Here is a 12,500-nt window from a genome sequence, read left to right as displayed (position 1 = left end):
GCAGTTCTTGTGATAACGGGAGGGAAGTCCAGGGGCATTGCTGCCGGGATAGTTATTAATCTGTCTATCTATCTATCTATCTATCTATATCTATCTATCTATATATCTATCTATCTATCTATCTATATCTATCTATCTATCTATCTATCTATCTATCTATCTATATATATTTTTTTTTCTTTTTTTTATCTATCTATCTGCCTGTCAACCCATCTATCTACCCATTTATCTAAAAATATATCTACGTATTTACCTCTCTCTCTCTCTCTCTCTCTCTCTCTCTCGCTCTCTCTCTCTCTCTCTCTCTCTCTCTCTCTCTCTCTCGCTCTCTCGCTCTCTCGCTCTCTCGCTCTCTCGCTCTCTCGCTCTCTCGCTCTCTCGCTCTCTCGCTCTCTCGCTCTCTCGCTCTCTCGCTCTCTCGCTCTCACGCTCTCTCGCTCTCTCGCTCTCTCGCTCTCTCGCTCTCACGCTCTCTCGCTCTCTCGCTCTCTCGCTCTCTCTCTCTCTCTCTCTCTCTCTATATATATATATATATATATATATATATATATATATATATATATATATATATATACCTACATACAGGACCGCCGACAGGGGGGGGGGGTTAGCCGGGGGTAGCCCGTAAAAAATTTACAGTATTGGCTTATTTGAGCCCAAGAACAACTAAGCAAAATTATAGGATGTATTTTCATTAAAATAACGTTACAACAGTTAACGTTAACAATAGAAATAAGGAAGATCGGTGCAAATCCCGATCCCCTGTCAGACGAGCCGCACGACAAGCATCTGTGGCTTCCAGTGTCTCCTGAGAGATTAAATTCTGTCTTGCTCTCGGGCGTTCTCCAATCGACTCCAGCTGCGTCAGGCGTTTCGCACTTGAAGGTGTCCCGCAGAAGTACAGGGTCCGTCAGATTGCCGTGCGCTGTGAAACGATCAGAGACTGCTTCAGCAAACCCCCGGGCACACTCTCTCCCTCAGCCTGTCCAAATGAAAGGCCCAAGGGTGATCATTGACCCGCTGGGGAGTTTTGAAGTGGACCCGGAGGGTAGCCACAACCATATCTATGGTCAGTACCACAGAACCCAGCAGTCCTATACAACCTGCAGTTCTGGAGGATCCTCCAACGAGTGCTAACGAGTATGTGGTCGATCTCCTTGGCTGCATCACCCGCATCGCTAGACCATGTCCAGCGATGTGGGTCTGGGCGTTGGTACCAGGAGCCAGAAATCGTCAATTTCTGGGACATCGCAAAGTCCCGGAAAAGGAAGCTATAAACACACGCGCGCGCGCGCGTGCGCGTTTTCATATATTGGTGCAATAAATTTTTTTTTTATATCAAGTTTTGGTAACTCCACAGTTTTATGTCATTGTAAAATTATGAATGATAGTCAATCTGTACCATATTGTACATATGGCCTTTATTGAATTTTATAGATTGAGAAGATACATAATGGCAATATAGTATAATTGAATGGTCGAAAGAATTTTACATAAAGTTCTATGTAATCACTATACTTACTTTGTCTGTATAATTGAATATGAACGCATAAACTCAAATATCCTTTTAAATACAGTTAATATCAATCATTAAAGTTTTTTGTTGTTCATAATATTCAAAGGAAGTGACGCTCAAAACCGGTGCTGATAGACGAAGGAATAAGTATGAAGGGAGGCGCTTATGGCCCGCGTATTTTCAACAGATTTCGATAGTCTTCCATCGTCTGATTTGTAATCTTGAGATGTTGATAACTAACAATATGCGTTTTTTGCTATTTGCTAATGTAATATCAGGAAAACAGTGATTAATCGTTCAATTCAATTAAGAAATAAAACCAGATTCGTCAATTCGAGTATGATTCCTACCTAGCAATGAGGGTTCAGTGGAAATAGGGGATCTGAATCCATTTTAGTGAGAGAAATGCAAACAAGCAACTGAGATTTAAAAAAAACTTAGATTTCTATCTTGAGAGACGACATAAGATAACGATGATAATAGGCTTTGCATCGCACTATAATCATTCATGAATATTCTCTAATCGATGTGACCCTAGTCATACATCGCTGAGATTCCCAATCAGTGCCATAAATGATGACTTAATTGTTCAGTGAACAAATTGCAACAGGAACAACGAAGGGAAGGACAAGAAAACACACGAATATGCCGAAGGCCTTTTCGCTATTGCTTCATCAGGGCATATGTATTCGTGTGTTTTCTTGTCCTTCCCTTCGTTGTTCCTGTTGCAATCTGTTCGTCATGAATTCCACACATCAGTGAACAAAATAACTGTGTACTTGCTAGGCGGCAATATTGTTCCTGCTGTATGGAAAAAATGTATAAGGCTCCGGTTTTCTGACTGGATCATGATTCCTATATGTGAGCGTTTGTGTGAGTGCATGGGGAGAGAGAGAGAGATAGTATGAGAATGAGAGTGAGTATGAGTATGAGAATGAATGAAAGAAAGAATATAAATTTGTCTCATTTTCATCACCTTCCTGCTTAACTTTTCTGCATATTTCTTGTGCATTTTTTCTTAACAGATTCTGTTTTTCTCTTTAATTTACTTGTATCTCTGGAGTTTATTCATTTTGTTTTTTCTTTATATCTCTATTCATTAAAAATTCTCTGCCCGTCAGCATCTAATATGTCTAAAGGGTGAGTCTTGGGAATAAAGCCCTCACTTAAGGAAAAGTCATACAGCACTATGATAAAGTATTGTAGCGAAAAGGGTTATCATGAGGTAAAGATTTGAACCAAGTGTGTTAAATGTCAAAGGTTGTAGAGTGCTGTAGGATAGAATGGTAGTGAATGGTTAATGGTTAAGATAAATGTGCTAGACATCTAAGGTCATATAGCACTATAGGAAGGTATAGTAAAGGGGGATGTCAGGTGATAGTTGTTATGTGTCAACTATCTAGAATAGTGTTGAGAGGTTGAAGATGAGGGAAAAGATTATGGTGGTTTAGGTAAGGGAGTTAGATCAAGTGAAGGATATTTATGTGTCTGAGGAAGGAGAACAGGTTGTCGAGGCAGAAGCTGTGGGATTCTGTAAGGATGTCTGATATGTTGGGAGGTCGGTGAAGGGAGGATAGGTGTGGAAAAGCAGAGGTACATGCTGTATTAAAGCGTGGACAGGACAAGAGAATGTGTGGGACTGAAAGAGGGATGTTACATAGAGGACATAGGGGCAGGTCTGAGGAATGGTAGTGAAAAGGGTAAAGAGAGAAGAGAAAACAGAGTTCGAGAGAGGAGGAGAAGAAGAAGGAAAAGGGGAGAAGAAAAGACCTTGTATAGTTAGTTGAGGCAAGAGCTGAGGTCCTGGGTAGGGGTGATCTCCTACATTGGGCCTCAGTCTCTGTCTTCTAAGCCTCTCCCCCCCATGACAACAAGCAAGGAATGGGGGGGGGGTGTCTTTACATTTGGTCAACTGCTCCTGTTATCAAATTCTCGTTTTTTCTCGCATTTTTTTCTGTGTTTTCAAATTCTCAAACTCATTTCTCTTTCATGTGCTTCTTTTCCTTCTACATCTTTCTTTTTTTCTTTCTCTCATTTTGTCTCCAGCTCCAGATATTTCATCATCTTTGTATTTTTATCACTTTTGATTTCCTTCCTTTTTTTCTGTCTTTCTAATGACTCTCCAAATTCCTTTCCATCCTTCCAACACCAATTATTTTTCTCATCTTTTCTTCTCTTCTTCTTTGGATTATCATTTGACAAAAAAAGTGTTTGTGAAAAATTCTTTGCACTTTTATTCAAAAACTGACATCTCGGACACCATTCAAATTTGCAGCGACAGAATAATGCCAATCCTACTCAGCTAAAACAAGGGACACAAACAATAAATTTTGAGAGAAAAAAAAATTGCACGTAAAACCACATTTCTATAAGATATGAAAAGGAAAGGGACAGGAATATTGTTTGATGTCTTACGGTTATCAATAATTTCAAGCAAAACCAGGTGTGTAACAATTAATTTTATTGATCAATTTCATCATACCTTCCAGGCAGTTCTAAATTGTGCTACTTGGTGCACTTTTAACTATTACAAACTTTTAATAAAAAACTTTTACTTTCATTGTTGAAAAAACAAAAAAAAACATGAATGCATGAAACAGATGGCTGCCTCAAAGCAAACACATATCTCTTGGAAAACATACAACAAAAATAAAATAATAAAGATAATGATAAACCGACAGTACAAAAAAAATCAGACACACACAAGACACCATCTGCGCACAAATCTTTTACTTGAAATATGGACACATATTCCAATTTGACATTTCTAAAACAGGATTCCACAAACCAATGAATCTTGGCATTGAACTCTCCCTCCTTTTTTGCGAGGGGATTTACACCATCACAGGCAATACAATTATATAAAAACTGACCCCGTTCTACATCTCGTGAAACCTAGCAATCTTGTGGTCAAAGTAGTACTGCAGAGAGAAGGGGGGGGGGGGGAAACTTGCCCACTTCCAATGCCAGTAAATAAAAATTTCTTGTATTTTGTGAGAAAGTTTGATTTGGAGGGCAATGTGACGTTCTTCCAAGACACACATCTTTCCCTACAATGTACTCATCACTGGGCAACACTTATCACGAATGGCATCACCCTTGCACCCTTTACCTCAACGATACATATGAATATTTACACTCAAGCATGTTAAAAGTATAAAGCAGAAAGTATGCTAGTCCGAGAGGCTAAATGTTGAATTTCTTAATAGTAGCTCCAAACTCCTTCCGCCCTTTGTACAAGACTGTGACAGCTTTACTTAAAACTGCTTTCATATACTTCTACTGCATGTGTAAGTTTGAAATGAAGATGGTGGAGAGAGTGGAATACAAATCCTCTGAGCCTAATTTACAAATATTTTTTGTTATCTTAAACTTTTTAAATACTTTCATTTGATTTTACTCAGTAACAAAATTTACTTTTCTTATCATACGCATATTCCAGGTACCACAATTAGGTAGTAAGTTATCACTGGCATCTTCTTCCCTGTTTGGATCCCCTGACCAAAGGCAGCAAAGATGATGAAAATCAGAAAAACTTCTTTTTCCAAATAATGAAAATAAGAACAAAGTGCCACATCCCAAAAGCTGTAGGACATTACAATTTCACTTTTTTTCCAAGTAATTTCTAACAGGGTAAACAAAATTACATACAAAAAATTTCTTTGTATCACAATATTGCTTACTTTGTCATGGATTAAAAAAAAAGAAAAAGAAAAAAAAAAGTACTTTCCTCTGAGGAGCAAAATACATTAATGGAATGTGACGTGTCAAAAAATACTGCAATGGAAACCGTACACAAAATGGGCCAAAAAACAAAAGGATATCTATTTGCATCCATTCAATGAAGAGAATTACAAAATTCTTTTATTTTCTCTGATTCATCTTTTCCGAATCTAAACCAAATCAGTACATTGCTGAATGCACAGAGGATCGTCCCTAATTGGAATAAGATCTCCACGTCAGAAGGGATAAAGACATCTCACTTGTAGACAGGGGAACCACTTGAGTTAGCACTAATGTTTAGTAATGTGATTACATTTTGCTCTTTTTTTTTTACTTTATCTTTTTCTGGATACTCTATGATTTAACTATGTGTTGCTGGTTTTCAGATCACTATTTAAATACATGTACAGACGAGTGTTATTCAAAAGAAAACGTACAAAAACTGATGTTACATACCGCAATGCAAAATCAATCGGACTGTAAAATAATTGAGACTTTAAAGACGTATAAACTTAGGGCAAATCCTGACCACAAAATAAATTTTCACTTCTCTGATAATTTTCTTCTCTCCTTTTGCAATCTTCGCGTGCCACCACAGACTCGAACATCTAAATTTTGTAAAAGAGACTACCTTTGCATGGCTATTTAATATTAAGACAAAAATAAAAGGAAATTATCTTTTTTTCTTTTTTTGATCCTAGAAACAAGATCTATCCATCAGTTCTTGTTCCTTGTGCGTAAACTGGAAATCTTTTGCAGTCGCGTCACACAACGCCTCGCTCACTAACCAGAACAGTACACTTTGATTCAATACAGCTCCCTCAACCAGCATTTTATTGCAAAAAAATTAAATACAAGAACCTGGGCACTTCTCCGAGCAGCCCTTGCTCTCCTTGTGTAAAACTTACTGTTATGCCAAAAGCTGTACTAATGATGACCTTTTCAAATCTCGTAATAAAAAAAAAATAATAATAAATAAACAAAAAAAGATAAAAAAAAGGAAAAGCCTCATTCAATAGCCCCAATGCTGAACTGAGAGGGTATTGCCGTTAATGTTGTAGAAAAATTATCCTATCATTGGAGATCAGACAAACGGGTGGTACATGCACTTGTGCTCTGTTATACTGTGACTCGTACTACATTTTATTTTTATTTTTTTTTTACTTTTTTATTTTATTTTATTTTTTTGTAACTTCCACTTTCAACATGGCCTATTGTATTTCAACTACAAGAAACACATAAAAAAATATCAAAGACTTTGGCTTAAAAGTCTCCATCTTTTAAGGCTGGTATCACACTCTGTGATGCAACATAGAGCAAGGTCACAACGCATGTGAACCTTGGGGAAGGGGGGAAACAATAGTAATAATAATTATAATAATGATAAAAAAAATGAAAGAATAATAATGGCACATCATAAAACATTAAGGCAGACCAAAGACAAGTACAGGCTACAAAGGTCTACTAGATAAAAAACGCCAAGTAGCATGTGAGGGGAATTGTGTAGAAGGAGCATTTGAGTTACAAGCGACGTAGGTGAGGTGAGGAGATGGCCGAAGAGGGAGGACTCAGGAAACCGAGGAAATCCTGTCATTGGGTGCACCCATCTGCGTGAGCACCTTGTCCAGCCACTGTAAAGGGCCGTGGAGGTGGATCTCAATCCAGCAGGGGGTGCTCGTCACATCCTGTCGGTGGTACTCGGCACCCCAACCCTTCACAAATGACATCCTGTGGCAAATATGAACATGTTAAGAACCTGTATGAGAAGGGGGGGATGGGGAGGAGGGAGGAAGGGAGAGAGGGAGGGTGGGAGGAAGGGAGAGAGGGAGGAAGGGAGAGAGGGAGGAAGGGAGAGAGGGAGGAAGGGAGAGAGGGAGATAGAGAGAGAGAGACAGAGAGAGAGAGAGAGAGAGAGAGAGAGAGAGAGAGAGAGAGAGAGAGAGAGAGAGAGAGAGAGAGAGAGAGAGAGAGAGAGAGAGAGAGAGAGAGAGAGAGAAGGGGAGAGAGAGAGAGAGAGGAGGGGAGAGAGAGAGAGAGAGAAGGAAGGAGAGAGAGAGAGAGGAGGAAGGAGAGAGAGAGAGAGGAGGAAGGAGAGAGAGAGAGAGGAGGAAGGAGAGAGAGAGAGAGAGAGAGAGAGAAGGGGGGGAGAGAATATTTACCTTTATCATCAAAATTAATAATAATAATAATCTTCTAAGTACACAAATAACAAAACTGATACTTTTTCCTGTTCAGATACCACACAAAGACTAACCAATGCCCTACTCAGGCTGTTCTCCAGCAGAGGGACTCGAGCTCACCTTATTGTGCACATTTTTGTGAGGTCAAAGACAGCCTCGTAGCCATGGTTGACACTCTGCGACAGGAGCTGAGCAAACTCCTGATTGTTGAAGATCTTGAGGGAACAGCCCGGTGGGATCTTGCACACAGTGGAGGGGTGGAAGCCGTGGTGGTGATTGCAGTTGCGGGACTGCACGAAGATGGCCGAGTCGGACAGACATTCGGCATACACTTCCCCTCCCACGTAGTAGAGATGGACTCCTGCAAATGTGAAGTGGTCAGTATCAAATGGAGTTTGTTCCTTAAAATTTAAAAATTCCTTTTATCAGTCAATTATTTTTTTTATGGCAACTATGAAGAAATTGTCGAGACTGTCACCCATGAACTACAAGTCATAAAGCAATGCACAAGGGTACCCTCCTCTAAGCACAGACAACACAAGGTACTGCCTTGACACATCCCTTGCGTCCTCCTCCTCACACTCACCTTTTCCAATGTGTCTTCTTGTGTTTTCAATTGTAGAATTTCGGTTAACATTGGACAGCAACCCTAAGCAAAAGCGCTCGGAGTTGTTGCTTGGGTCTGTAAACCCGTCCACTATGACAGAGTGCCCATGGGCATGAAAGACCTCCCCTACGCGGTTGTTCAACTCATAATACGCTATACTTGACCAGTATGTTGGCTCCTGTAAAAAGAAAAAAAAATGATATAATATTATTTTCATACACCAAGATATTGGTTTTAAATATATAATAACTGTAAAAATTTGATCACTTTATAAAATCTTTAGGTAATCAGTTCTCCACAAATATTAGAAAACTATTCTAAAGTCTTCTCTTTTATAAATATATATATACTATTCTTACCTGGTATGTAACAGGTGTGACATTAGAGTTTATCGCTGTCCCTACTGGAGCAATGTCCATAGCAGTGTCTGTCTGCTGGGTCTGCTTGATATCCTCACTTGGACTGTATGCAGGAGGTGGTGTATCTGCTTTGGTGGTAAACACATCTAGTTACCGCACAGAATGCATCAAATCTGTATGATCTATTTTTTACAACTTTAATATTTATTTTCTTACAAACTGATCTTAAATTTCATACACAGCAACATGAACAAAGGAGAAACCTAATGAGATAATATACTAGCCTTGAACATAAGTTAAGCCTATGAAAAGGTTAAAGGACTTTGTACATAATGCAAAAGGTAAGAAAATGTTCTATCATTATTATCATCATTATTTTTCTTTTTTTTAAAGTAGACAGCAGCACAGACAAGTGTCAGCTTTCAGAGGAAACATGTCACAAAACTTGCCAATAAAACTACATCTATTGTTGAAAGAGGATGAGGTCCATCTAGGTTTGCTGATCAAAATTTTGTTCAGAGTCCTAAGAGGAATCAAGAATCTTTCACAAATATAGTTTCAACTCTCACACATTCTGTCTCCTTGTCTACCTGCAATCATGCATTATAACGCTTGGGTTGCCGTGAACACTGCCCTCAAAAGTTGCATGTAATATAATAGAAAAAAGTAAATAAACAAGTAAACAAATGGATTCACAGGGAGCAGAGGACCTCCTGTACTGACCCGGGGTACTGGCATAAGGACTGTGAGGACTCTGACTGGATGGACTGACAACAGGAGACGGTGGCTGGTTCAGGCCACCCAGATTTCCACCTCCTGTGAGGGGAAAAGCATGGAATCAATGCAAACATTTTCTGGACTGTTTTTTTTTCTTGCTCCTCTTCTTATTCTGAATACTCCATCAAGACTTTTCAATCTCATAACTTCATATACATCATATAAAACTGCACTGCTGGATGTGCAGCCCTGCAGCCCTATGTCCAGTTAAAATATTATGTTAATCACCCTCCAAACTAACTAAAATGAGTTACACTTGCTGACAACCATCTACAGGATGGACTATCACTACTCATTAGTTATCACTGTACCTAAGTCAGGAAAATATTTGGGAAGAAATAAAGATTAGAATAATAATAAATCGTGACATAATCCTAGCTTCCTTAAACCTCAGATATCCACCACAGTAAAAGAACAGAATTTCACTGCCGTGCTATCAGATTTGGAAACTGCAAGACAGAGTGTGTATAACAAGAACACACACCAACAAACCAAATCTCAATCCTATGATTTTGACAAATGTAACAATGATCACTCTGCTGGAAGAGCAACAGGACCTACACAACCTCGTTGCCTGACTCCTTTCACTGATAATACCATTAGGACTACAAGTACACATTCCAAGACCCAACAACAAGGCATCTACAAGGAGCTCTGCTGCTGTGACAGCATGAATAGAAGGCTTGTTAGGATTTAGCTATAAGAGGGAGACAGAAAAACAGAAAGAGAAAATACAATTGAAAAGGAAAAGAGAAGAGACAGACCACAGAAAGGTCTCTTCAAACACTTACCAGGAAAATTGCAGTAGGGACTGAGGGGACTTTGGCTGGAGGGGCTAACGACCGGCGAGGGAGGCTGGTTGACGCCTGTGATGGTCTGGCTTCCCATCTGGGGGTGAGATGCCCCTCCCATGGGGGAATGCACAAAACCGTTCTGCGAGAACGAGACATTGTTGGGCATGGGCTCTGGGTGCTGCTGCTGGAACGTCAGGAGTGAGTGGCCAGGCGCAAATTCAGAGTGGCGTGGCACCAGCACAGGTGGCAGAACTAGAATTAAGGAGAAAAGATAAGATTTAATCACCATGACTCTGAATTCTCTCTTTTCTTTCAAAGTTTTTCTGCCTAATTTACCCAGCAAACATGGTCAGCAAATTTTTTATTATGGGTAAATAAGGGTGACAGTTTTCTATGAGAATAAAATTCTCTATGTTGCTGAGTATTCCATAAACTTTAATGAAGAATGCATTTACACATTCTTCCTTATAAGGTTTACATCAGTGGCTCCCATACATCCCCCCCCTTCCCCCAGAGATGGTGCCCTAATCTCGCACACTTTTTTTTTGCGACATTTTTAACCCACCAATCTTGCCCACATGAACAAAGTTTACAGTACTGTGCATGTTTGCCTATTCTACAAATCGCTGCCACTAAAAATACAGTAAACATTAGCTACCTGCCTAAATGACAACCATAAAACTAAATAGCGTAATGAGAGCAACTGAACTCATATGCAAACTATCTTTCAAAAAGGCATGATGAACACTTACAAAGAATAGAGTGAGATAACTACATGGTGTTCACAGACACAAGAGTCTTGCTGAATTCCTAAGTGCTACCCTTGGTACCTTAGTGTACAGCAGCATTTAGTACAGAAAACACCAATCTATACACACATGGCCAAAACTCCCTTCTCTGTATATCTAATCTTTAAAAAGTTTTGATTTCCTCCATAACCAAAAAGTCACAGGAAAACTCAAGGAAAACATACAACTAATATCTAAATGACAGAGTCAGCCCTTCAAACAGTTCCATGACCTGCTTCATGACGCTGCGCAAGGCATTAGCTCATCTCGAGCGTTCATTCATACATTTACTCGGCCCCTTTAATCTGCTCAGCATCACCTATCTCGCTTAATCTCTCTAATCCCTTTTCTCTCCCTTCCTCACTTACACTCCAATACCTCAATTCCAATCCTTCGGGAGTTAAAATCAGGGGACTTCATCCATCTGTCCGCACTCTTCCTCGTACAAAAACAGCTGACGTTTGAAAGCCTTGATAACATCATCACTCTAAAGGCCACTTTTTTTTTTTTCTTTCCTACTTTTACGTAATCTTCAATCCCACATCCCTAAGTCATTTTGCTGCATCATCCGCCTAACTTGAACTTCTAAGAATTAATTGATCTCAGACTCATAAACCTTGTCTCTGCTAAAGCTATCTCGTTCTCTCTCAATCATAAACTTGACATGGCATACATAAAACAAGACCTCGGAAGGATGTACTACGCGCGTGGACTTGTGGACTGCTACTCTGCACTCGTGACTGTTGCACTTGGAGCACTAAGCACAAAGAACAAATACATGAAGTTTTAATCACATCCTCTTCTCTTGTTTGTCATTTTTTTCTCTCTCTTCTTTATCCCACCAATTTTCCCTCTCACTTTTCTCTGCCTATCTGTCTATCTCTTTTTCTCCTTGTATATATCTCTCACTCTCTCTCTCTTTTTCCTTCTCTTCTCTGTCCTGTTCTTTATTCTGTTTTCTCTCCTTTTTCTCCTTGCTCTTCTCTCTCTCATTTCCTCTTCTCTCTCTTCTGTCTCTCCTTTCTTCACCTCTCTCTTCTCTCCCACTTTTCCTCTCTTCTCCCTCCTATCTCTCTTCTCTCTCTGCCTGCTCGCTTTGCTTTCTCCCCTTTCCCTCCCTTTCTCCACCTCCTTATTTTCTCCTCCCTCCCTCTCTCCCTTTCTCATCTTATCCACTTGCCTCCTATCATCTTATCCTTCCCTTACCTCCTTCCTCTCTCTGCTCCCTCACTCACGCCCTCTTTCCATTTCTCTCTCCTCTCTTTTCCTTCCCCTCGCTCTTTTCTCTTATCTCACTCCTCATCCCTTAATCTTTTCTCTATCTGTCTGTTAGTGTCTCTCTGTGTGTGTGTCAGTCTCCTTACTTCTTTTTTTCTCATCTTATGAGAGTCTACCATTTTTCATTATTATTATTATTAGTAGTAGTAGTATTTTTCTTTTTTCAAACTTTCTTTTTGCATGATTTTTTCTAATCTCTCTTACTCTGTCTTTGTCTGTCTGCCTGTCTGTCTCACTTTTTCCTTGGTCTTTCCCTGCTCTCTCCCTCTCTCCCACAATCGTCATCTCCCTTCATCCCTCTATCCCACTCTCCCTATCTCCCTCTCTTTCCTCTACTACTTCTCCTTCTCTCCCTCTAACTTTCACTCTCTCTCTCTCCTACTCTTACTCTCTTTCTCCCTTACCTCCCTTCTCCCTTGCTCCAACAGCTCACAGCACTTCCCTGCACACACACACACACACACACACACACACACAC

At 39.8% G+C, this 12,500-nt stretch overlaps 1 protein-coding gene across 1 annotated transcript in view; it reads right to left on the bottom strand.

Annotated features, from left to right (window-relative positions):
- Positions 1–3,726: 3,726 nt before the first annotated feature.
- The window catches only part of LOC113808651 (protein mothers against dpp), a gene marked incomplete at its 5' end in the record, with an annotated part of 9,222 nt that continues 448 nt past the window's right edge, over positions 3,727–12,500 (bottom strand). Inside the window, 6 exon segments of the mRNA XM_027360112.2 lie at positions 3,727–6,967; positions 7,540–7,780; positions 8,006–8,204; positions 8,386–8,510; positions 9,109–9,201; positions 9,954–10,208. Of these exon segments, the coding sequence (XP_027215913.1) occupies positions 6,808–6,967; positions 7,540–7,780; positions 8,006–8,204; positions 8,386–8,510; positions 9,109–9,201; positions 9,954–10,208 (1,073 nt within the window).

The sequence above is a fragment of the Penaeus vannamei genome, chromosome 10 (genome assembly GCF_042767895.1).
Source record: "Penaeus vannamei isolate JL-2024 chromosome 10, ASM4276789v1, whole genome shotgun sequence".
Taxonomy (NCBI): Eukaryota; Metazoa; Arthropoda; class Malacostraca; order Decapoda; family Penaeidae; genus Penaeus; species Penaeus vannamei.
The sequence above is the reverse complement of the archived record's forward strand: the minus strand, read 5'-3'. Positions and strand labels throughout refer to the sequence as shown.